Source organism: Rhincodon typus, chromosome 4 (assembly GCF_021869965.1).
Source record: "Rhincodon typus isolate 14 chromosome 4, sRhiTyp1.1, whole genome shotgun sequence".
Taxonomy (NCBI): Eukaryota; Metazoa; Chordata; class Chondrichthyes; order Orectolobiformes; family Rhincodontidae; genus Rhincodon; species Rhincodon typus.
The window spans coordinates 21,753,408-21,781,363 of NC_063335.1; the positions used below are offsets into that span (position 1 = coordinate 21,753,408).

Consider the following 27,956-nt stretch of genomic DNA (forward strand, 5'->3'; position numbering starts at 1 on the left):
CATCAGTGAAGTGATGAATGTCCTGTTGAGAGAGTCAATGAACTTCCAAAATTCACCACAGAGCCTGGGAGCCAGGCACTGAGCACTACAGGAGTCAGTTAGGTTTCCAGAAGGTACACAGTACCGTTGAATGCATATATGGTGCTAAAAGTACAGACATCTTCCAGCTGCCTTCAATAACTAAAAGAGATTTCACTGTGTCCATGCAGCTGACATGTGACCATGGCAAATAATCCCACAAGGTGTGTGCTCACCTCCAACGGAGCTCTCATGACTTCTATGTCTCAGATCCAAAACTCACGATCAATAGAGAAAAAGTGCAAAGGAAACCCTCTCAAGCAACTCTCAGGAAGACTGATGCTCCTGGATTGTCTGTCCAGTTGCCACATTGACAGAACGCAGGGCCGAGCACATATCCAAGGTTCACTGAGTTTTCTTCTGGTTCCTGTTCTCCATGGTGGTCAGCGACCTCTCCATGGGGGAAAGCCATAGATTCACATTCCAGAGTCATTATGGCAATTTGAACAACTTTCACTTAAGACTGTGGATGGCCTCTGGCATCTGTTGTATGTGTTCCCCGCGTAACTCTGCACCACCATCAGGTGGCTCCTAGTCACTTCCAGAGAGACACATTTGCAACAATACTGTTAGAGATCAAGACTGTCACATTCTCCTCCAGTTGTAGGGACATGGAGGGGTGGACAGAAATCAGAAAGTGCAAGCAGCAACTTCCGGAAGACTGATGCTCCTGGATTGTTTGTCCAAGTGCCCTTTAAAAATATGGCACCTAGATCTTCAAATCTACGAGGTAATATCAGGGTCATTGATTTCCTGCCTGCCCCATCACACAATTGATGGGTCTCAATCACAAATAGCTACCTGGCATTCCAGAAACAAAAACAGAAATTGCTGGAAAAGCTCAGCAAGTCTGGCACATCTGTGAAGAGAAATCAGAGTTAATGTTTTGGGTCCGGTGACATTTCCTCAGAATCAGAAGGGTCCAGGACCCAAAACATTAACTCTGATTTCTCTGCACAGATGCTGCCAGACCTGCTGAGTTTTTCAAGCAATTTCTCTTTTTGTTTCTGATTTACAGCATTCGCTGTTCTTTTGATTTTTATTTGGCATTCCACAATGCCAGTTGACCTGTCTGAAAGCGAATGTCATGCACAGTTGTGCCATAGAAACACATTATAGTACAAGGTTTAAACCATGGAAATGGGTTCGGGTTAGAACCTAGACTTTTTTGTTTTATGAAACTCTGCCATTCCAGATCCAAGATCAGTACTTTAAGCTCTCTATTTTAGAGGCAATTTCGGGCCCAGTTTTCCAGTCATCCAGTTCACATAACTGATAAATCCCCTGGATTTGATGGGATGCATTTTAGGATATTAAAGAAAGTAGCTGCTGTGAGGTAGTGGTCACACTGTGGTAGTAATCTTTGAAGAATCCTTAGATTTTGGAAAAGTCCCAAAGGATGGGAAAACTGCCAAATTAAAACTTTTATTCAAAATGGTGCAACAAAAAACACAGGTATCCATAGGTTAGTTAGTTTAATATCTGGCATTGGGAAAATATTCAAGTCCATGTTCAAGTAATAACAGATCATTTAGAAATGCATGGCTACATGAAGGGGAAATCATGCTTAATAAATTTATTAGAATTCTTTGAAGAGGCAACAAACAGGATAAAGGGAAAGTAGTAAACATAATTCTGTTGGATTTCCAGAAGGTGTTTTATAGAGTACTACACATTAAGCTATTTAATAAGACAACAGCCCATTGTGTTGGAAGTAGTATATTAACACAGGTAGAGGATTGGCTACTAATAGAAGATAGAGTCTTGGATTAGAAGGCATTTCAAGTTGACAACCTACAGCATGTCATGCCACAAGGATCAGTGCTGAGGCTGCAATTATTTACAATATGTCCTCATGACTTGGATGATGAAAGTGAATGCGTTATACCTAAGTTTGTGAATGGCACAAAAATAGTTGGGAAGACAGTGATGATGATGACACAATGGGCAGAATCTTCATGTGGTCTAATAACACATGCTGCGGTGAGATGTGGAAAAATCGGGCAATGAGTCTGGCAGGACCAGCTCAACATTAGGAACAGCCCATGCCAATTTTTTCTAGTTTTCACAAGAGGATTTGGTGAGATTCTCACCAGACAGTGTCGAGTTGCCAAGCTTAGGTCACACGGAATACAGGGAGAACTAGCTATTTGGATACAGAACTGGCTTGAAGGTAGGAGATAGAGGGTGGTGATGGAGGGTTGTTTTTCAGACTGGAGGCCTGCGACCAACGGGGTGCTGAAAGGATCAGTGCTGTGGTCACTGTTTTTTGTCATTTATATAAATAATTTAGATGTGAACGTAGAACGCATGGTTAATAAGTTTGCTGATGATACCAAAATTGATGGTGTAGTGGACAGTGAAGAAGGTTACCTCAGAGTATAACAGGACCTTGATCAAACTGGCCGATGGGCCAAGGAGTGGCAGATGGAATTTAATTTAGATAAATGTGAGGTGCTACGCTTTGGAAAGGCAAATCAAGACAGGCCTCATACACTTTATGGTAAGGTCCTGGGGAGTCTTGCTGAACAAAGACACCTCAAAGTGCAGGTTCACAGTTCCTTGAAAGTGGAGTTACAGGTTGATAGGATATTGAAGAAGGTGTTTGGTATGCTTGCCTTTATTGGTCAGTGCATTGAGTATAAGAGTTGGGAGGTCATGTTGCAGCTGTACAGGACAGTGGTTAGGCCATTTTTGGAATACTGCGTTCAATTCTGGTCTCTTTGCTATGGGAAGGATGTTGTGAAACTTGAAAGGGCTCAGAAAAGATTTACAAGGATGTTCCCAGGGTTGGAGCGTTTGAGCTATAGGGAGAGGCTGAATAGGCTGGGGCTATTTTCCCTGGAGCGGGTGACCTTATAGAGGTTTGTAAAATCATGGAGGGCATGGATAGGGTGAATAGCCAAGATCTTTGTCCCAGGGTAGGAGAGTCCAAAACTAGAGGGCATAGGTTTAAGGTGAGAGGGGTAAGATTTAAAACGGATCTAAGGGGCAACTTTTCCGTACAGAGGGTACTGCATGTATGGAATGAGCTGCCAGAGGACATGGCGGAGGCTAGTACAATTACAACATTTAAAAGGCATCTGGATGGGTACATGAATAGGAAGGGTTTAGAGGGATATGGACCAAATGCTGGCAATGGGACTAGATTAATTTAGTATATCTGGTCAGCGTGGACGGGTTGGACCAAAGTGTCTATTTCCGTGCTGTTCAGTTCTATGACTCTATGAGTCTATGACAGTCATTATTGGGTGTTAGAAGACTCACTAAAAACTCAACTTGCCACATTAATATTCAGTCTCCCCCTTACCAAACTTGGCAAACATGCTCAACACTGGAAAAACTCAACAAGAAATCCAGAACAAGTACCTGGTGAATTCAGCTCAATGCTTGCTCTGATCGACTTCCACGTTGGATACCAGGCACTAACATCTCAGGGCATACTCCATGGGCACTGGCTACATGCTCCTCAAATCCACAGACAAATCTGATATGTGCCAGCTTCCAAGTTCTATTGTGGTACATCTCTAATCCACTACGGGACACTTCTGCACAACAATTCTCCACTTTTGAGTTGCACGAGCAACTATCATCGCAACGTTGCGGCAAAGGCACTTGTGCTCAGGCCACATACCCAGATTCTGGACTTGACCATGCTACATTAACAAACTCTTTGCTTGCTCTCACAGCGCTCATACACTCTGAGTCTACTTGATTGCTCACAAAATCCCTACCTTGCATTTGTGCGCTTGCCCCATCAGCTAAAGATACCAGGCTCATATTACTCCTTTAATATCAAACAAAGAACCGAGGATGCTGGAGATCTGAAACACATCAATATAGTAGTAATATAAAACTCACTGAATCAGAAATTGCTAGGGAAACTCAGCCGTCTGGTAGCATCTGTGAAGACAGAGCAGAGTTAACGTTTCGAGTCCAGTGACTCAAAAGTGATTCTGAAGGAGGGTCACTGGACTCAAAATGTTAAGTTTTCTCTGCACAGATGCTGTCAGACCTGCTGAGTTTCTCCAGCAATTTCTCATTCACCTAGAGTGAGAAGGAGGTTGATATTATGTATTACCAGAGATGAAAGCATGTGGCACAGCTGTTACCTTTGGTGAAGGTGGGGAGATGTCCAAAGTGAGTAAGTAAGCAATACAGAAGACAAGCAGTGTTAGTGTTGTCAGGAGCTGGAGTGGGTGACACTAAGTCAAGAAGATGTTACAGGCAAAAGAGAGAGTGGCAGAGCATGAGCTCTGAGGTGGATACAATCACAGGGATACAGTGAGTGAGGAAAGAAGATGGTGCCATCTCAGCAGAGTTGCAGTAAGACGTCCCTACTCTTATACTCCAACACATTTGAAATAAGGGCTAACATTCCATTAACCTTCCTGATTTACCTGCTGTACCTGTGAGTTAGCTATCTGTGTTTCATGCACAAATACCCCCAAGTTCCCCTGTGTTGCAGCTTTTTACAGTTTTTCTCCGTTTAAATAATAATACTCTGTTCCTTTGTTTTCCCTCCCAAGCTGAACAATTTCAAATTTGCCCACATTATACTCCATTTGCCAACATTTTTACCCAGCTACTTAACCTATCAATAGCTCTCTGTAAACTATTTATATTCCTCTTGCAAATTGCCTTCCTATCTATTTTTGTGTCCATCTGAAAATTTGACAATAGTACTTTCTCTTCTGTCCTTCAAGTGATTAACATATATAGTGAATAGTTATTGTCCCAGCACTGATCCCTGGGGAACCCCACTGGTCACAAGGTCACCAACTTGAAAAAGAATCCTGAATCCTCACTTGCTGTTTCCTGCCCATTAGTTAACTCTCTATCCATGCCAATATACTACCTTCAACACCATGACCTCATATGACATAACCTTTTGTGAGACACCTTGTCGAATACCTTCTGGAAGTCAATACAACACATCTACTGGTTACCCTCTATGCAGTCTCATTAAAAATTCCTTGAAAAGCTCTAATAAATGAGTCAGACACAATTTCCCTTTCATGAAGCCATGCTAATTCTGCTTGATTAGGATTTAGTTTTCCAAATGGTCTGCTATTACTTCCCTAATAACTGATTCCAATATTTTTCCAACAATAGATGTTAGGCTAATCTGCCTTTGGATACCTGCTTTTTGCCTCCTTCCCTTTTTGAACAGGGGTACAGGTATTTCTGCTTTAGTGCATATTTTGTTAACGCGAATTGGCTGTAAAGTGACAGATGGTCAGTGGACGGTGTTTGGATAACGCAAACTTTATACTGTACAGAACAGCGATTTTCTATAGCGATTTCCCTATAACACGATTTTCTATAGCAAAGGGTCACACAAGAACGCAACGATCGTGTTATAGGAGAACTACATGTATTACATTAGCAATTTCTGATCCTCTAGTACTTTTCCAGAATCTAACAATTTTTGGAAAGTTACAACCATTGCATCCACTATCTCTATAGCTATCTCTTTAAGGATCTTAAGATGCAAGTCACCAGGACCAGATGACGCATCTAACTTTAGTCCCATTAGTTTGTCCAATACTATTTTTGTTGGCGAAGGTATTTAATACTTCCTCAGTATTCTTTAGTGTCAATGGGGTGTTTAAAGTATCTACCAATGGAAAGTTTAACGCATAATACCTGTTTAACTCTTCTGCCATTCCTTGTTCCCCAAAACAAGTCATCCAAAGTCTAAAAGTCAACTTTAGCTCACAGTTCCGAGTTCACAGCTCCAAACCAAAACTGATAAAAGATGAATGATAATGAAAATCAGCAAAGGTTCTACCAGCAGATACTGAACTATGATGAGCTATACAATGATAACTTTGGTTTCTCACCTTATCAGTTCATGCCTTGAGTGTGACTTCCACAGGAACAGAAATAGGCCATTCAGACCATGGAGCCTGCTCCACCATTCAACACAATCATGGCTGATTGAGTATTTCTATGCCTTTTAGTCATCCCGTCTCCACAACCCTGTTAATGACTGGCACTTAGAAATGTATCAACCTCTACGTTAAACGCATTCAAAAACTGAGCCTCCCCAGCCCTTTGGAGTAGCAAATTCCAAAGGTTTACAATCCTTTGAGTAAAATAATTTCTGCTCATCTCAAAAGTAAGTGGCATCCCCTTATTTTTAAATTCATTCCCTGGTTCTAAACTCCTAAAGCAAAGCGAAGCATCTTTCCTGCATCTACCCTGTCTATCCCTTTAACTTGGAGATAGTAAGAACTGCAGATGCTGGAGTCAGAGATAACACATTGTGGAGCTGGAGGAACACAGCAGGCCAGGCAGCATCAAAGGAGCAGGAAAGTTTACGTTTCGGGTTGGGACCCTTCTTCAGATTTTTCTGAACATCTTAAGAAGGGTCCCGACCTGAAACATCAACATTCCTGCTCCTCTGATGCTGATGGCCTGCTATGTTCTTCCAGCTCCACACTGTATTATCCCTTTAACTTGTATGTTTTAGTCAGATCACCTCTCATTCTTCGAAACTTTTCGGGATAAAGGCTCAATTTCCCCAATCTTTCTTCATAGGACAGAGCCACCACCCGAGGAACATGTCAAATGAACCTTCAATGTACTCCCTCTATGGCAATAATATTTTTCCTGAGATAAGGAGACCAAAACTGCACACAGTACTCCAGATGCATTCTAAACAAATGCTTGTACAATCAAACAAGACCTCACTGCTCTTATACTCAAACCCTCTTGCAATAAAGTTGGCATTCCATTGTGAATATCTGGTAAGTGACTGAGATTTATTCTATTCATAAGGCTCAAAATAGAACAGCAATTGAAAAGACTCAGAAAATATTTAAAGATTGAAGTAAACATGTGATTGAACAAAATAACTAAGTAGCTACTGTTAAGGATGGCGGGACAGGTGATGCATCACAGTTGTAGAATGAAGGATATCTTGCATGCCAGTGTGATCTAAGGCAAACATATTCGCAGTGTTTGAGATTTGAGCAGATTCAGCTCAGAGTTTATGAGCGGGAGGCTGAGGAGACACTGAAACATATCAATGATGGAGAAAGTTGCCTGGATTCTTTGTACAAGGAGGCAGTTTATGGTAAAGTCTTCTGATTTGGCCAGTGCTTAGGCACAGAAAGATTGGCTACAAGGCACTGACTGAGTGCAGCAGTTTCAGAATTGGCCACATGGATTCATAGCCTCAGTAGCTAAAGAGCATCAGTCCTAGGAATCCATGGCAACGAGAGAAGGCCAGTGATCAGCCATCTCAGCCATTGTGACATGAATTCTTTAACTGGCAACTAAGAACCACTTAAAGGCATTGGCTTGGTATTAACTGAGCAATAGGCAGGTCTATCACCTTGCAATGTTCACAACAGCTGCTATCCTTTGGGAAGTCTGTAACTTCGCAGTTGGATCACTCAAAGGCCTCAGTGCCTGATCAAAGGACTAGTTACTGGGCTTAAGAGACACTTGGTGGGACTCATCCGTCAATTCTTCTTCCCATGACCAAACCTGAGAACCCCGACCGACCACAACCCACTGTCTGCTCACTCCATATTACTTACCTTTACTTCCCTTTGTCCTGGATCCTCTGGGACTCTGAATGTCAGAATGCTTTTGGAGTAGTAGCCACGCCCTCCTGTATGGTGATCCTTAATGCAAGAATTTCCAGCCTTTGATTTGCGGGCAACTCTCATTAGATGGAACATCTGCCCTTCCCCCAGATATTCATGATTGGGAGGTAGTTTGCAGGGATGTTCTCTAGTGTTAGCAATGTGAGTCTCTCACTGGTTGTGACCTCCATTGCCTCTGATTACTGCCTTAACTCTGGTTCTCTTTAACAGATGCTGCCATACCTGCTGAGCAAAGATTTTTGTTTGGGATAACAACAAGTTAAGAAGATGAAAATATAGAACAATGGGGAATCAAACAACAAAATTCAAACTACTAGTCTGTAACTCCGCAACAAGAAAGTAACTGCACAACTGTCTACTGCCTACATGTTATAATATTAAAACTGAGTCAGAAGTCACACGACACCAGGTTATAGTCGAATAGGTTTATTTGAAATCAAAGCTTTTGGAGTGTAGCCCCTTCGTCAGGTGAAGTGAGAGAGAAGCACACAGACACAGAGTTTATAGGGAGTGAGATCAAGGGCAGAGAGATCAAAAGGCCACCCAAATGGTGTAAGTGGAGTGCCAAATAATAAGTCCAGAGATGATCAAAAGTGTCACATGGTGTGAGTAAAGTGTCAACAGCTGAATAAAAAACAAAGGCATGACCTATAATCCAATTAAATGAAGCAGAGAGATAATCACAAAAAAATAAAAATATGGTGGTCCTGGAGAGATACCAAATGATTAGAATAACATGATAGATATAAGGGTCTAACTAAAGTAATAAGTAATCCAAAACTGTACAAGCTAATTAAGGTAGAGAGATCATAACAATTTATCAAGGTGATGTTGTCAAAACACAGCAGATTTTACAGATACAAAACGTGTGGTGGAGTCACGTGTAGCACGACATGAACCCAAGATCACAGTTGAGGCCATCTTCATGGGTACAGAACTTGGATATCAGTTTCTGCTCAGTGATTCTGCGTTGTTGTGTATCTCGAAGGTCACCCTGGAGGACACTTACCCAAAGATCGGAGGCTCAATGTCCTTGACCACTGAAGTGTTCTCCGACTGGGAGGGGACATCCCTGTCTACTAATTGTTGCGCAGTGTCCACTCATCCATTGTTGTAGCATATGCATGGTCTCGCCGATATACCATGCCTCGGGGCACCAATTCCTGCAGTGTATGAGACAGACAACATTGGCTGAGTCACATCAGTATCTGCCGCGTATGTAGTGGGTGGTATTCCCATGTGTGATGGTAGTATCATGTTGATGATCTGACATGTCTTGCAGAGGTTGCCATGGGAGGATTGTGTGATTAAGGGCAGCACGGTGGCTCAGTGGTTAGCACTGCTGCCTCACAGCACCAGGATTCCGGGTTTTTCCACCCTTGGGCGACTGTCTGTATGGAGTTTGCACATTCTCCCCGTGTCTGCGTGAGTTTTCTCCAGGTGCTCCAGTTTCCTCCCACAGTCCAAAGATGTGCAGGTTACATGGATTGGCCATGCTAAATTGCCCATAGTGTTCAGGGAAATGTAGATTAGGTGGGTTATAGGGGGATAGATCTGGGTGGGATGCTGTGAGGGTCAGTGTGAACTTGTTAGGCCAAAGGGCCTATTTCCACACTGTCGGGATTCTATGATTTTCAATTTTCTATGGTGTGGTTCATGTTGTCCTGAAGGCTGTCATCGATGACATGTTGAAGGCTGTGAAGAACACGGCGTAGTGTCTCCGCTATGGAGAAGTACTGGACAATGAAGGTGCTCATTTAATCGGATTATAAATCATCCCTTCACTTGTTATTCAGCTGTTGACACTTTACTAACACTGTCTAGCACTTCTGATCGCTTGCAGAGACTCATTATTCGACACTCCACTCACACTATGATCTTTTGATCTCTCTGCCCTTGATCTCTCTGCGCATGAATTCTGTCTTCTGTGTGCTTCTCTCTCACTTCAACTGACAAAGGGGCTACGCTCTAAAGATTGTGATTTCAAACAAATCTGTTGGACTATAACCTGGTGTCGTGTGACTCCTGACTTCGTCCACCCCAACACAACACCGGCACCTCCACATCAATATTATAACTGATTATGTGTTCACTATGTTTGAGACACATGGAAGTACACCCTATGTAGTACTCCTGCCACTGTAAAAAAATACATTGTGAATTATTGTTGAATGTAATAAATTAAATGCTCAGAAAGAACAGAACAGGGAGCTGGCTAATAGAACTGTATGTACACTGAACATCAGCCAACGAAAGCCACATTCAGCCTTGTGTAATCATCAGCAGCCTGGATCACTAATCTCTCCAGGCAATGGAAGCTGTGGACTTAGAATCATGAACAATAGAGTTACACAGCACAGAAACAGATCCTTCAGTCCAACTCATCCATGCTGACCAGTTATCCTAAACTGATCTAGTCCCATTTGCCAGCATTTGGCCCCTATCCCTATAAACCCTTCCTATTCATGGACCCTTCCAGATGCCTTTTAAGTGAGACGTTCCTGAAATAATTCAAGGATTAATAGACACAAAGAGTTGTGATATTCATACATGTCAACTACCCAGGGGCAAAACCAAATCCAGATAATCAATTAGTCAGCCTCCTCAGTGAGAACATGTGGCCAATTATTTCAACTCAAAAAACAATTACATGTCTTAGTTTTCGTCCAGGAATCATTTTGTTTGAAAAGTTTCATTTTCTTTTAAACCAAAAAAAAACTGATTGTTTAATAGCTCTACATGGGCTTTACTCTACGTGTTCTTGAGAATTAGAGAAATCCACATGGTTTCTGGACAAAAAAAAATGACCACATTCTGACAAAATTAGCCATGTTGCTGCAAAATTTGGAGAGAACCTGATTAGCTGTTTAAATAACGTCAAGATACCAAGACTGATCACCATTCACAAATTCAAATTTTGATAAATTGATGAGTCTCCACCAAAAAGGACTTCACTGAAAACCTTGTCTTTTAACGGTGCAGATATAGTGCGCATCTAGTGGATGTAACAATACCAGATTCACAGCATAATGTCTCCAAAATGTAAAACGCAGTGCTCTACATTTTGGAAGTGGGTTTAATTACACAAAGGTTGAGAACTTTTAAAATGAAGAGTACAATATTTTCCTCACAGTGCAACTATACTGAAGACAAATGGCAATAATTTCTCACTACACTGCCATAATCTGGTAAAGAGATTTCTCCCTGGTAGGCTATTTCTCTTTATTTTGCACCAAAACAACAAAATTAATTTATTTGCTATTTATAACAAAAGACTACAAATGTGTATATTACAAATATTGACAATTTCAGTACGAATATTAAATGGAGGAAGTGTACCCATTAATCTGACTTCAGAAATCTATTCACCTCAGTGGATCTTTTCAAAATTCTTCACTATCCTAATTAAGATTGACAACTTAATTTCAATCTGTTGCGGCTTAATTATTGATGTACATTATCAGAAACTGGATGTTGAGACAACTCAAACTCTCACCTTATAGAATTCTTACAACCAGAAGAGTGAGAAGAGGCTTTCATTCCACTAATCAGCTTTCAGGAAGTTAAATGTGGCATTCAATGAAGTTTGCTCTGGAAAAGCATGTGTCCAAGTAATTTCAAATATAATACAGGCATTATTCTAGTACCTCTATATAAAGCTTAATTCCTTTTGTAATGTGTTTGTTAATGCTAATATGAATATTAGTATCAAACAATCAACAATGATTATAATACAGTCCAAATGAAAAAAAAAGTTGATTTTAAATAAAGATTCAGATAGGTTCTCATTTGAACACTAACAGCTCATCACTTCAAATTGAAACATTCTCAATTAATTACAAGCAACAACAAGCATTGAAAGTTTTAATACTTCACACCTCCTTATTTCACTAGCTTCAAGAACACAGATTCTAATACACTTTGGTATAAACAAAGTATTACCATGAATTGTGGTTGATTAAGAAAATGTTAATGACTCAGCCTTGTAAGATTACTAAAGCAAATCTAAATAAAATGTACAGTTCAACTTCTTTCATAAACACAGGTTAACCTGGATTTGACTGATGTTGCACTGACAGGGAACTGGAGATGAAAAAGAATACACCAAAATGCATATTATTCCATTGTGGTGCGTTAATGACAGTATAAGTAAGGCTTGAAAAATATTGACTTCTTTCTGGCCTCTATGTACAGAAATTTTATAAATAAATTACCAACACCTTCAGTGGTTTGAAATAAGAGAAAGAATGCATTAACCTAGAGCTGAACATGATATTCAGAATATCCCAATCCATTGTGCATTATGCAAATAATTTTTTTCAGTTAAGAGTCAAAAACATACAAATCTGTGTAGCTTTGCAGATTTTGCAATTGCAACATCTACATGAATAGACCATTAACTTAAAACTAATAAATTTAGAAGACAGCAACACAATATTAGTATCCAAAAACATGTCAATAAGTCCACTTCACTTAATTAACCACTGAGTAATTAGATCATTTTTGTAGTACAGCGTAGTTAATGGAAGCTATGCAAATTACCTTATGTTGGGCCTTGCAAACAACATTTAGTTCGTTTTGTTCTGCTGTCCTACAATGAGCTTCAATCTTCTTGTTTTGATGAATCAGAGAATAAATCACATGTTCTTTTCCTTCAAGCTACGAGGAATCCAGCAAATATTCAAATAAGCACAATAATCTAAGAAAATATATTAATGTTACTGTGAATGTACTTTCAGCAAGCAAAGACCAAATTATGAATCTTGACCTCCTCTCCCGAATTAGAAAGTCCACAACTGATAAATGAAAATTCAATCGACATTCCTTCATTGCTGTTGTAGTAACTTATGCGTATCTTCCACACAGCTACTCGCATTGTTGTGTTGGTTGTATTTAACAATATTATGCAGAACAACTTAAAGCCATTCTGAGGGACTATACCTCAACAAAGAACACCTTTTTTCTGTTGGAGGAAAAGGATTTCATTTGTTGTCTCTGTATCAGTCCTTTCTTTTCTGAAACTGCAAGCTTACACACAAAGCTGAACCACAATGCCAACCAATTGGACATCAGTAAAACAGCGAAGGTGATCAATACCTAAAGCAAAGGATGAACAGGAGTCTGTTTCTGTAGTAGGTGTTCAGACTGCTCTTTCATTAAAAAAGGCTCTTTCACATTGATTTTGGCTTAAGTAATGAGAAAGCTTATCCAAAAATCTTTAGCATTTCAACTGAAGTTAAGGAAATCAATACAACCATTTCCCATTTGAACAGCACATGTGAATTTTATGTACCAGAGACAAGACAAAGTCAAAAATCTGATAAATCAATAAAGTTTGTCAATAAAACATAAAGCTGACAAATGCTATTTTAAGCAATTAAAGCAAGTTGTAAACCTTACTAAGATAATCAATTTCTATATATTGTTATTAATTGTTTAAATTCCACTCAAATATTTTCAGGCAAAACCTATGCAAGACAAAAACCAACCCTTCATATATTAGAACATAAGTATCTAAATAACTTTCACATTTTAACATTATATTGTGTTGTCAATTAATTGCAGTTAACTTCAGAAGTTAACATGTTAATGTTTTTGAACATTAATTCTATGTGGGTTAACCACAGATGTCTCCCAGACAATATCTAGGCCTCCACCTTGGGCACCTGTCACCAATATTTCACGGCATTGTCCGTGGGCAGCAACTACCTGTACCCCACATCCGTGGATGTTTGCATCCGTCACTGACCAGCCCTCTCTGCATTATCATCGCACATTTCTAGTTCTTTTATACTATATTTCCACAGTTTTCATGCTGCACTTTACAGAACACCAGCACACCTCATTGCAATGCTGCTACCAGGATACTTTCACAGAGAGACAGACAGCCAGGTCACAAAATGGACCAGGTTGTATCTCAGGGCTGCTCACTTGCTTTCTTAATGATCACTCACTTTGCATTTACTTCAGTGTTCGCAGTCTGTCCTGTCAGCCAGAGCTTAAAGGCTCACAGTATTCCTGTTTTGCCTTCGCTTTTATTGCAGCCGCAAAGTCAGGCAGCTTTTTATGGTTTACAGCAATGATCAAACAAGGGCTGGACATGTTGCTATATGGCAGCACGCTATGTCACTATTACATCAGCACAGGTACCAGCACAGTACATGCCAAACGCACAGCATATGCATGAAACAAACAACCCTTGTGTTAGAGTCTAAGGTGGTTAGTCCTCAGTCAGGTTGAGGGAGAAACATTTCAGGAACAAAAGCAGAAGTTTCTGGAAAAGTTCAGCAGGTCAAACAGCATCTGAGAAGAAAGAGTCAGAGTTAACGTTTTGGGTCCGGTGACTCTTCCTCAGAACCTTTCAAGTTGGAGACAGTGGTATAGTAAGTCAAGGTCCACTTGCGGCAGTAAAGATCTTGAGATCATGACCATGACCCCTACAGTTTGCTGAGTAGGCCATGGTAAGCCCTGTGAGTCCAATGCAGCCACTCAGGGAGTCATGGGCACAGTCGGGAACTATAAAAATATCAGTCAAGGGGTCTGGTCACCCATTGATCAAGGATGTCTGTTTAAGTCACTTAAGGGTGTAGGCCATGGTCAGACCAAGGGGTCAATCCACTAAAAATCAAGCGAGGTGGTCAACAGGAGCTAAAGCTGCAGAAGGGAGTCTGTGGAACTGAACTGTGAAGATTGGAGTCAGAATACTGGGAGGCAGAGGGGAATACAATGGGCAACAGGGATTCAATATATAAGTGGGAAGATGATGAGCATTGAAAGGAAAAGGGCCATTGATTGTAAGCAGCAACCCGGCAATATTTGGAGACAATTAGATCTGCATATTTACTTGACATGTCTAGTGTTGCTGGGTAAATGTGCAGATGAAGATTTAGGTAGACGGGTTTAACAGGGACATGGGGAAGTTCAAGGTCTGAGAGGTTGAAGGGACGACCAGGAAGAGGATGTTTACCATAAAGAGACATAGCAGCAGAAGTAGGCCATTCAGCCCATCAAGCCTGCTCTGCCATTCAATGAGATCATGGCTGATCTGATCATTTTCAACTCCACTTTCCTGCCTTCTCCTCATAACCTTTACTGTCTCTCAGCCTTGTATATACTTAGTGAGCCAGCCTCTACATCCCCCTGTAGTAAAGGATTCCACAGATTCACTAGCTTATGAAAGAAAAAAAATCCTTCTCCTCCCTGTCCTAACTGGACAACCCCTTTCTCAGAGATTATGCCCTCTGGTTCAAGACTGTCCCACAGGGGAAATAACCTCCCAGCATCTAACATTCAAGGGTTCAGCATTAGTAAGAGGCTGAGTCTGACCCTTTCTCATTGAGAAGCAATCACTGTTTCCTTCCATCATGCTGAAAATAACAAATGAGCAATGGAGCTGAAAATAGCTGACACCACATCTGGAATAGAGGGTAAATGTTCCCTTCTGTGAGGGAGGGAGTTTCAGTTTCAAGTGATGAGAAGCCCTACAGATTTAGTTTTAGACTTTTTTTTATTGTCATGTATACTCGAGTACAGGAATACAGGAGCACAGTGGAAAGTGTACAGAGTTGCCATTCTCCAGCACCATCTTAGTTTACAAAAAACAGGATTAAAAACAAAAGGAGAAATAACAGAAACAGCCAAAAGAAAAGGAAATGTCCAGATCACTCCCCCACCTCCGCCATGAGTCCTCCCTGCCAGAAAAACAAAGTCACAAGGTCCATCCCTCAGTTTGCGAATATTCAGGTTCCCTAAATCCCCAACACCACCACAGCCAGAACTCCACTGCCTTCAATTCCTAGTACTAGGGCCCAACCATATCCTGGAACCACACTGTTGTCGCTTAAACCATGTTGCCATTCTTGCCTCCATCGACATTATCAGCGCCATAAGTCTGTGCTGGGCTGATCTCAGCAATGCAGCCGCCGCTGAAGCTCCAGGATCTCGAACTGGGCCCAAACTTGACACGAGACCCACAGCACCAAAGCAGCTGGTGCCTGGTTTACATTGCTGCCACTGCCCGCAGCTGTCGAAACTCTGGGTCCATATCATACAACATTAGAAATTAAACCCACGAAAGGCTGAGATGCAATAGCAATGTTTTTCTAACTGTAAAGATTCACCCTAATTGTCTTGCTGTTGTTTCTGAGCACCAATGGCCACAGTGATAGAGTGTGGTCTCTGTGAATATCTAGCAGACTCTCAGACTGCTGGACCTCGTTCTCCATGGCAATCACCGAACTGTCCATGGAAGCAGCCAGGCAATCAGATATCTCAGGCAGAGTGCCAATCGCATTGTTGCAGTCATTGTCAGGTCGCCCAGCATCTGCGGCTTCTGTATCTCCTTGTGCTTGTCAAAGAAGTCACAAATTGCCGACACCAGCGTGTCCTCACCTGCCTAGGGCTGAACAGGTGCTTGGTATCTGGCAGTGTTCTGAGTGCCAGCGACCTGGGGCATTTCTTCCTCAATTAGCCGTAGAAATATGACAGGGATGTGCTCACCAGCAAGTGCTCTTGGCTCTAACCGAGTGAAGTGCCCCTCCAGTTGTCAGTATCTGAACTGGTGGAGGGATTGCAGGTGGCAGCCTTGCTGATGCATGCTCTGAGGCATCTATCCTCTCTTCCTCCTCAGAGATGAGGGAGGGAATGTGTTGCTGCATTACACTTTTCACCATGGAAATCTCACTGGTACCTGCAGGAAATAAGAGAGAGAATGTACTGCAACCAAGCAGTAGAAGTTTTGGCTTGATAATAATAGTCACAACGTGAGTAATGGGAGAGGAGCACAACACTGGACAAAGTTTCTGATTCAGTTGCTGGTTTCAGCATCAATACACAAGGGTCCCAGTCATTGCTGCTAAGAACCAGAATCCTCTGTCGCGGAGGGTGTGGAGCTAGATGTTGAACACCCTACTACCCATCCTGGCTAGCTCAGCCTCATCAAGGGTAGTTTTCACCAAGAATGAGAGAAAGGGAGGAAGTGAATGAGACAAAAGTGGGTGGTACAGCTGGTCATGTGGTGCAGGTGGGGAATAGTTGGTGAGATGGCCCAAGTGAGCGAGTCAGCAGCACAGAGAGCAGGCAGGGTTAGAAGTGTGTGGGGGGATTGGGTGCATGAGAGTGAGTGAGGGAAGAAATTGCATGCAACAGAGACAATGGTAGGCCATGAGCCTTGGTGGGAGGTAGGTGCAGAAGCAGAGATAGCATATGAGAAGTGAATGGTGGCACTTATCCTTATGAGAGCAGTGGAGGTCATTGTTCTTCCTTCATTATTGCTGTGGATATATCTGGACCATGGAGAGACCAGGCTGGCAGGGTCTGGTGTCTTGGCCTCTTCTTCTGCTGGTCCTACGGGGGAAGAGGATATGATTTGATTTGAATTGATTTGATTTATTATCATCACATATACTTAAGCATAGTGAAAAGTTTTGTTTTGAATGCAGTACAGCAGATCATAACAAACAAAAGACACAAAGATCATAGGGTGATTGAACAGAGCAAGGAATACAAAGTTACGGCAGCTAATAAGGTATACGAGAAACAAGATCAACATTAGATTTGAAATTTTAGTGGTCTGTTCAGAAGTCTAATAACAGTGGGGAAGAAGAGTTTCTTGAACATGTCAGTACATGTGTTTAAGCTTTTGTGTCTTCTGTCTGATGAAAGATATTGTAATAGATTATAACCAGGGTGGGAAGGGTCTTTGATGATGTTGGCAGCCTTTCCGCAGCATTGGGAAGTGTAGATGGAGTCAATGGATGGAAGGTTAGCTTGTGTAATAGTCTGGGTTGTGTTCACAACTTTCTGTAGTTTTTTATGGTCCTGGGCACAGCAGTTGCCATACCAAGCCATGATGCATCCAGATAGAATGCTTTCTATGGTACATCTGTAAAAGTCGTTGAGGGTTCTTATGGACATGTTGAATTTCCTTCGCTGTGAAGAGGTATTGCTGTGGTATCCGTCCTCTACACCATCCTGTCCATCAGGTCCTCCAGGTCCCTGTCCACAAAGCAGAATGCAAATTTCCCCCTTGTCTGCCAGGTCTGAACCAAATACCCCAACTGTGCAGGGCAGTTCCAGACTGTCAGAACTTGACCAGATGCACAACAGCCTTTAATTGACAACGCCAAAGCCAGGGATCCTAGGTTATTCTAACTGTGGTAAGTTCTTCAGCTTCAGCTGACTGATGAAATCCAACTGGCAAAATACAAGAGGTGCACCACAGTAGTCCGGTACATTGTTAATAAGGTGAATTGGAGAACAAACACATGAGGAAACTCGCTCGATCTTGTGGAAAGAAATCCTTTATGAAACTTAATGAAAAATGGAACTTAAACTATTTTTTCTAAAATTGAGCCCTGAGTCACAGTTCGGTGAGGTTGGTTTTGGGTTTACATTTGTAAACAGAGATGCCCATTTTCTATTTGCTTCTTATTTAAGAAATAGTATTAATAATATTGCATCAATTTGTTATAAAAAGCATAAAACAAATATCAAAGAGACAAATGCAGTAAATGGATTTATAAAAGGTGATTAAATTAAAATTAACAGAATAACATATATATTTAGAAAATTAATCATTAATTTTTAAATGCTTGGCAGCACTACTAATATTTGAGCCTGTTATAAATAAATACCATAATTACGTTATATTTTGTTCTTATCAATTATTTGCATTTATGTCTAGTTGATCAGGGCTCGTGCAAGACATTCACTCACATTCTTAGTGGTAAGTAGTCAACTTCTTTTTTCTGCAATGTCAAATAACACTAAAAAGTTTGTTTCTGAAAGAATTCTTGTCAAAATGCTGTAAGAACAAATAAAATTCCTTTTCATCTAAGAATCATAGAATCCCTACGCTGTGGAAGCAGGCCATTCAGTCCATCGAGTCCACACCGACCGTCCGAAGAGCATCCCACTCAAACCTATCCCTATCCCTTTAACCCAGTATTTCCCACAGCTAACCTATACATCCCTGGACACTACGGGCAATTTACCATGGCCAATCCACCTAACCTGCACATCTTAATGAAGAAAAATTAGCTACCATACAGGATTTTTTTTTTGTGATGAGCTGAGCATTCAATGCATCAATCCAAGCTTGTTCTTTGCTAGAACAAACCAAACTAATCCCATATCTCCACTATTTCACCTTCTGAGATGGCTGATAAATTCATCTTGTGACCTACACATAGCTGGAATGGCTGACCCATCTTCCTACACAGAATCTCTCAACATTGTCGTAGTTTAATCAAGAAGCTACACACTTTACCTGTCCATAGCTGCATGCTGTCTGAACACCCTCTAAAGTCAGCATTACCCTATCCCCAGTGCCCACTGTAGACTCACAGCCTTTCATTGTGCAGCAGGGGAATATCATGTACAAACCTCTCAAATGCCTCTACAACATCATTAGCCTCCAACTTCATTCTGAGCTGTGGCTATATGTTTTATTACTATTACTACTCTTTGCAAAATTCTCTCTTTTTTTCTTTCTTTCTGGCACTGGTTTGAGTTGAATTTTCTTAATTCTATTCAATATTAAAGCAACTTAAAATGCTTGCAGCCACTTGCACCCCAATGGCTTTCTGGTTCCCAGCAGCTGGAAGTAATCATACTTTTTGACACAAATGCTGATGCTCCATTGAGTGTATTTCCTTCAGTTCTCAAAGTGGCTGGTGGACTGCATTTGCTTTGGAGGGGAGGGGGTGGTGACAGGGTGGAGGAAGATAGAGAGAGAGAGAGAAAGAGAGGGAGAGAGAGAGAGACCATTTGATGTATAGGTGGTGTGTTAAATTTTTATGTTAGACATAAAGAACTAAGTATTAACTGTTATATGGACATCTATTCAGTGTGCTGCATTTACTGCAGTTAGGAACTGAGCAACATCAGTTGACGTTTGAGTATCCTGCCTCTTCACTATGAGCAGATTAACCACCCAATTAAATGCCCTTGGACATTGTGAGATTCATCAATTAGATTTGCTCCAATTTTGTCTTCTCCTGTTGTACCAAGGTCTACTAAATCTTCTTTCACCTTCATTTTGCCAATTATTAATTCTCTACTATAAAACCCTTATGACTGCTACATGGATTTTCATCAAAATGTGGCAATTATTGAGCCTTCTACTGTTTGCATCAAGCAAAACTATATAACTTGTTCTCTACAGCTGGGAGTAAATGAATGGTTGTCTTGAAATTTTGTTAAGATAGCAGACATATGATTTATTAGGGTCTCCTCCAGTTTGGATCAATTGTCTTTTGATATGAGACACCTGAATACAATCTCAATTTAATTTCTAGCTCCAACTTAGGAGTCTCGAATTGAATATCAACAACTTTTTATACTCTGTTCAAGTTGATCATATAATTTTCCATAGAATGGCTTATATTTTTCAAACTTTTATCACATTCTGGTCATGCCTCAACAGATCAATTTTCTTGTAGATTTCATTCAGAAGCTCTAAAGAGAATGAAATAACTGCACAGAGGCCAGTGCCCCATCCAAGTCACCCTTTATTTACTTGTGTACAGTACACTGGTTCAAGCCAGCCAGTTTGGAGTCAGTCCTCTGAATGAGGAAATTCCAAATCTCCTGTTTTTTTTCTTTCACTAGTGCACAATAAACTGGCTTTCAGTTCTCCAACTGAGGAGATTCTAATCTCCTGGTTATTTTTTCTTCTTTTCTTGGATTCTAGTCTCATGGTTATTAGTCAGCCAGGGCTTTCCTGATTGACCCAGGTTAACAACCCCAATCAAGTACCTCATAGTCAATGAGGTCCACCTGGTTATAATCACTACAGAGAAGATCCAGACCTTTCCAGTGCCTAACTGGCAGGAATCCATCTCATGCATCCATCCATTTTGACTCTGAAGTTACTACCTGTTAGAAGCACAACGTTGAGGCTATGCCTTGTATATACACTGGTGGGGACATAACTTATATCCATAAACGGAGTCATCTCTCTCAGAGATCAGCCTATGATCTGCTAGGACTATGGTAGCTTTACTCCCTCCAGAGAACAAATTGGTTGAACATGATTTTCCTTTGAAACCATGTTGGTTCTTTCTAATTAACTTGGGTTTTTCTAAGAAAGCTAAGGTGATGGACACCGGCATAGATAAGGTGAATAACAAAGGTCTTTTCCCGAAGGTGGGAACGTTCAAAACTACAGGGCATATTTTTAAGGTGAGAAGTAAAAAGATTTTGAAATGGCATGAGGGTCAACATTTTTACAAAGAAAGTGGTTAGTGTGTAGAATGAACTGTCAAAGCAAATGGTGGATGCAGGTACAATAACAATATTTAAAAGACTTTTTGATAAGTAGACGAACAAGAAAGTTTTGGAGGGACATAGGCCAAATGCAAGCAGGTGGGACTAGTTTAGTTTGGGAACATGGTCGGTATGGACTAGCTAGACTGAAGGGTCTGTTCCCATGCTGTATGACTCTATGACTCCATGATAATATACAGTTATTAATATGTGCACAGAGATTTTTACTACCTGATATTCCGTTGCATTGGTCACAAGTTGCCATGACATTGCATTTAATCTGTCAAACAGTTGAAGAACTGCCCAATTACTCCCTATACAGAAATGGGCTGACTTTGCGAGAAGGAATACTTGAAGGTTGGCACCCCATTATAATGCCTCTAATACTGAGCTTGGAGAAAGACTGGGCGAAGGATTTTTGTTTCAAATGGTGAAGTTTCCCATCCAGGCAAGTGAACAGTAATGAGGGGCATAAATTGACTTGAGATAGAACTGCAACCCTACAAGTGGTTGGAATTCCTGCCTCAGAGACCTGCAGCCAATCTCATTGACCAGCCAGTGACTGCTGTGGCCAGGACTGAGACTACATGCGATCTGCATATCTCAAGTCCTGGAGACCAGGACCAAATACATTGAATGGGGGAGAAGGGGTTGGGCTCAGGAAGTTTGATTCGCTACTTAAAGGCCTCATCTGGAGCAAAGATAGGTAGGCCTGCCTGGGCTACGTAGAATTACAGACAAGTTGCTAGCAGGAAGACCACCCAGAAATTTTACGGGGCCACCCACCTAAAAACTTGTCATCACAGTTCATAAAATTCTACCGTAAGCTATCAAAGCTAGAAAAAAAGCTTCCTGAGTTGTCCTTGCACTTTCCTAAATACAGTTGACAGTTTTAAATTTAATATCTGATAGGTGGTTATTTGAATAAAAAGCCACAATGGAAATTTTCAGCTTGTAAAGTTTGTTCTGAATAACTAAATTAAAACTGCCAATTTTGAGACATTCATGGAAGTATTACAGTATAATGTTATAATATGTAATTTATGTCATTGGATATCTCTGCTAGATTTATACCAATGTCAAATGCAACAGGAGATCAACAGATTATCAAGCTGATTATTTACAGGAGCCAGTGAGTACAAGGCACAACACAAAATCTGGCCATTCAGTCCAATTGGTCTGTGCTGGTATTTATATTAACACTTCAGTGTCTTTGAAGGAGAAGCATGTCTCATCAATGAAATGTAAAATTGGGTCCACCATGTTGGTTCCTGCTGAAGGAAAGATGGTCATTCCACCTGCCGGTATAAGTCAGCAAAGTTGTTTTCTTACTGTTGGTCCTCATGGGCTTACTATATGGGAATAGACTATGGATGGAACTTCCAAAGCAAATGGGACCTCAGTTACGACTGGGGCTGGAAGAGTACAAATCACTCTCATTCCACTAGTACACGGGTCACAAAATAAAATAAAAATACTTTTCCCAGTTACTGAGATTTATTCAATAAAGATTCAACAAGTGGTCGACATACACAGTCAATAATGTAGAAGTATAAACGCTTAACCCTCTAAATATCCCCGGGGATAGACACACACTTTTGGAAAAGAAAACAAAGGATTTCCTGCTAAGTTTTGCATTGTCCAAAACAAAAACTTTTGCCAAAGAGTTGTTGCTCAATGCAAAATGATAAAGCATAGGATGTTCTATATTCTGAAACAAAAACAAATGTTGCTGGAGAAACTTTACAGCTCTTGCAGCATCTGTGGAGAGAAATTGAGTTAACATTTCAAGTCCAGTAGAGCTTCATCTTTATAAAAACCAAAAGAGTTGTGGATGCTGTAAATCAGGAACAAAAACAGAAGTTACGGAAAAGCTCAGCAGGTCTGGCAGCATCTGTGAAGAAAAAATTAGAGTTAATGCTTCGGGTCTGGTGACCCTTCTGAGAAAGGGTCACCGGACCCAAAACGTTAAATCTGATCTTTTTCCTCACAGATGCTGTCAGACCTGCTGAGCTTTTCCAGCAACTTCTGTTTTTGTCCAATGCTTCTTCTTTGTTTTATATTCTGAATTCTATTCTTCCGATGTTCTGCCAAGTGTGGTCAAATCAGTAATCACACACTGTTCTTCCCTGAAATCTTACAAATACTGTTTGGTAAAGGAATCTAATTTTGAGATAGAGTCATAGCATCATAGAGATATACAGCATGGAAATATATCCTTTAGTCCAACTCATCCATGCTGACCAGATATTCTAGATAAATCTTGTCCCATCCACCATTATTTGACCCATATCCCTCTAAACCCTTCCTATTCACATATCCATCCACATGTCTTTTAAATGTTGCAATCATACCAGCCTCCACCACTTCCTGTGGCAGCTCATTCCATACACGCCCTCTGCATGAAAAGCTGCCCCTTAGGTCCCTTTTACATCTTGGCCCTCTCACCTTAAACCTATGCCCTCCACTTCTGGACTCCCCCACCATGGGGAAAAGACCTTGCCTATTCAACCTATCCATGTCCCTCATGATTCCATAAACCTCTATAAGGTCACCCGTCAGCCTTTGACATTCCAGGAAAGATTGCCCTAGCCCATTCAGCCACTCGCTATAGCTCGAAACCTCAAAGCCCAGCAACAGCCTTGTAAATCTTTTCTGAACACTGTCAAGTTTCACAACAGTTTCCTTTAGCAGGGAGACTAGAATTGCATGTAATACTCAAAAAGTGGCCTAACCAGCGTCCTGAATAGCTGCAATCTCCCAACTCCAATACTCAATGCACTAACCAATGAAGGCAAGCATACCAGACACCTTCTTCACTATCCTATCTACCTGCGACTCCACTTTCAGGGAACTGTGAACATGCACTTCAAGGTCTCTGTTCAGCAACACTCCCCAGGACCTTACCATGAAATGTATAACTCCGGCAGTATAAAGGCAGTAGGAGTATACTTAAGAGGGAAATCAGGAGGGCAAAAAGAGGATATGAAATAGCTTTGCCAAATAGAGTTAAAAAAAATCCAATGGGATTCTACAAATACATTAAGGACAGAAGGGTAACTTGGGAAAGAATAGGGACCCTTAAAGATCAGCAAGGCCACCTACATGTGGAACAGCAGGAGATGGGTGAGATACTAAATGAGTATTTTGCATCGGCATGTACTGTGGAGGAGGATATGGAAGATATAGAATATGGGGAAATAAATAGCGACATCTTGAAAAAGGTTCTTATTACAGAGGAGGAGGTGCTGAAAGTCTAAAAATGCATAAAGATGGATAAATCCCTGGGACCTGACCAGGTGTACCCTAGAACTCTGTGGGAAGCAAAGGAAGTGATTGCTGGGTCCCTTGCTGAGATATTTATATCATCAATAGCTACAGATGCTGTGCCGGAAGGCTGAAGGCTAGCTAACATTTTGCCACTATTTAAGAAAGGTGGTAAGGAAAAGCCAGGGAACAATAGACCAGTGAACCAGACAACGGTGGTGGGCAAGTTGTTGGAGGGAGTCCTGAGGGTAGGATTTACATGAATTTAGAAAGGCAAGGACTGATTAGGGATAGTCAACATGGCTTTGTGCGTGGGAAATCATGTCTCACAAACTTAAAGGAGTTTTTTGAAGAAATAATGAACAGGATTGATTTTCAATCACTCCTACAAAAGAAAGAAGACATTTTACCCTTTACAGGAATGTAACAGATCATTTGGGCAGCTTTGTACCAACTCAGCTTGTTTTCAGAGGGCCTTCCTCCAACTGAACCAAACAAAGCAAGTATCTCTCAAAGGCAGTTACTGTTCAAAATAGCCCCAGTAGCAGTCTACAGAAAAATAAACAATTATCACCAAGTCACATGATGTACAGGAAGCCTTGTTTGAAAAAAAATCTTAGAATGTCAAAAGTGAAGTTTCAATTATCTTATTTACATAAAGTACTCCAGGTATGCCCACAAAACTTGAAATAAACTCATTTTCCACAATCCTTCAAAACAGAAGTACTTCAAGCAATAATATCTGTCATATTTTGCTGTGGAAAAATGAAACATTTTAAATGTGTTTCTTGTAAACAAAACAGGAATGCAAAAAAAAAGGGCTGGGAATTTGTGTTGCTTACTGCATTGACCTTTTCTCTAGTGGATGCAGAAACTGGCTGAACTATCAGGCTTAGGTACTAACACTACTGCAGAAGTCCAGCTGCCTTGGCTGAGTTCAATAAGGCAATAAAATAACATATCCTTGTAAAAGCCAATAGCATCAGCATTGAGGCCATGATCATCCAAAATCAACTCCACTCTGTTACCACATAAGTTCCTGAATTCTGTCTACCAAAGAACATCTTCTTCTCCCAGCTCAAGGAAGGCATTCAAACAAGAGAAAGACAAAGGAAGCTTTTCAAAGACTCCCTGAAAGCTTCCCTCAAGAAATGGAATATATGGGAGACCCTCGTTCAAAAGAAACTGATTTGAAGGAACCTCCAACCTGAAGGCAGATAATTCTCCAAAAAAAACCTGTTCACAAAAAGAAATATGGCAAAGGAACTGGAAGAAAAGGAATACCAGCGATCAAGGCCAAGAACCAATTCTACCTCCCAGAAACATATTACAAATGTGTAGTCAGAGATATGGCTCGAGTATTGAGCTCTTCAGCCACACAAGGACCCACAGAAGCCACAAATAGTGATAATAGAATTTCCTAGGTGGGCAATCATCCTGGTGAGTGAGTGATTGCTGACAACAATTAGATTTCTGCCTTTACCTTCACCTGTTTTACTGGATATGAGCAACAAGGATGCTGTTTCACAGGAGATGATTCTCATTCATTCACATCATGTATGGCTCAACTTGTTCATCCCAAAAGACTCCATTAAATTAAATCAGTGAACTGATGGGCCTTTTTGTACTTCTGCCTCTAAATATGAAAACATGGTGTCTAACCTGCCGAAGAGTTGTATTAGCTAACTGGATGGTAGGTAGTTCAATTTGAGGATTATCCAAGTTCCATCTGCGTAATCTTCAATATCCATTTCATTCTCGACTGTCCTGACCATCTAACACACTTCCCAGTGGTAATAATGCTTCAATATATTGATGTCATATCGCCAGTTCTTTTTCCAGTGATCTTGGGTGTCAATTAGATAATTTAGTTGACTAAGTCTTTTAACTACATTGCATGGGACAGTGAGCAGTAACAGCAGGTTCAGCATGCTCAGGGTCTGCTGAAGAGGCACACAAACATGCGCACTCCATACCCCAGCCATGGGTACTCAAGATGAAAAGGTTGGAAACTGGGGGACAGGGAACCTGGCACACACTCCAGATACCTCTTCCTCACAAGAAGATAGTGATGCCACAAGGATACTAGTTCTAGGAGGAACCACAAACAGGCCCCTTAGACATCTCCTCTCAGGACACTCTAGAGATAGGCTATGAGTGGGTCCCACTCATGCCCTGAGGTGTTGATTGATGCTGAGCAACAAGGAGCTCCTCTCAGCCAGCTAGGTGTCGGCCAGGTACTTGCTCTGACCTCCATTTTGAGAATTCTTGACATCCAGTTTATTCATTGCATTTGGTAAGATAGGAAGCTGAATACTAATGAGATAAATTGTGCCATTAGTAAGGTGTTTGACAAGCATTAATCCCCTTTAATTGGCAACTTGCTGCTGCCTAGCAAAAAACTTGCCCCTCCACCCAGCAGATGCACAAGAGATGCAGTCAGTTACTCCTAACATCAGGATAGGGCTTCCTGGACTTCTTGTGTGATTTTGCCACAAATTACACCACAGTTCACATTATTCTGACCAGTCCACTATCTAACAAGTTTGATTAATCCTTTAGCCTGAAAACTATTCTTTGATTAGTTTCAAAGGACTTCTCACTTGAAGGACATAAACTAATTCTAAAGGACTAAAACCAGTCAAATCATTTCTTGAGGATCGTCATAATGATATAATTTAGCACCTTGTTTTGAGGGTTGGATGGTAACTTTCTAAAGTTCTTTTTATCTGTACATGGTATGTTGAAGATTTTAATGTTGCCATATCTAGATATTTATAAGTTCCTGACAGTTTTTAAGATATGAGATTGGAACTCTGATCTGACTGCATCTCCAATACAGTCCATAGCAAGTAAAGGACCTTTATTTTATTCATTTGTGGGATGTGGGCATCACTGGCTGGCCAGCATTTCTTGCCCAAATCTAGTTGTCCTTGAGAAGGTTGTGATGAGCTGCCTTCTTGAACTGCTGCAGTCCAACAGCTGTAGGTTGAACCACAATGCCATTACGGAGGGAATTCCAGGATTTTGACCCAGCAACAGTGAAGAAACGATGATATATTTCCAAGTCAGGGTGGTGAGCGGCTTGGAGGAGAACTTGGAGGTGGTGGTGTTCCCATATGTCTGCTGGCCTTGTCCTTCTAGATGGAAGTGGTCACGGGTTTGGAAGGTGCTGTCTGACGATCATTGCTGATTTTCTGCAATGCATCTTGTAGATACACACTGCTACTACTGAGCGTCGGTGGTGGAGGGAGTGAATGCTTGTGGATATAGTGCCAATCAAGCGGGCTGCTTTGTCTTGGAATGGTGGTCAAGCTTCTTGAGTGTTGTTGGGGCTGCACTCATCCAGGCAAGTGAGGAGTATTCCATAACACTCCTCACTTGTGCCTTGAGGAGTCAGGAGGTGAGTTACTCGCCGCAGTATTCCTAGCTTTTAACCTACTCCTGTAACCGCTGTGTTAATGTAGTGAGTTTAGTTGAGTTTCTGGTCAATGATAACCCCCAGGATGTTGATAGTGGGAGATTCAGTGATGGTAATACCATTGAATGTCAAGAGGTGGTGCTTAGAATGTCTCTTATTAGTTAAGGTCATAGCCTGGCATTTGTATGGTACAAATATTACTTGCCACTTGTCAGCCCAAGCCTGGATATTGTCCAGATCTTGTTGCGTTTGAACATGGACTGCTTCAGTACCTTAGGAGTCACGAATGGTGCTGAACA

The 27,956-nt window shown here is 41.1% G+C and overlaps 1 protein-coding gene across 1 annotated transcript in view; it reads right to left on the reverse strand.

The window, feature by feature from the left end:
- The window catches only part of LOC109938338 (polyamine-modulated factor 1-binding protein 1-like), a 414,237-nt gene that overhangs the window by 273,386 nt on the left and 112,895 nt on the right, over window positions 1–27,956 (reverse strand). The window contains exon 5 of the mRNA XM_048595662.1: window positions 12,243–12,359. Coding sequence (XP_048451619.1) covers window positions 12,243–12,359 — 117 coding nt within the window. The remainder of the gene's footprint in view (window positions 1–12,242; window positions 12,360–27,956) is intronic.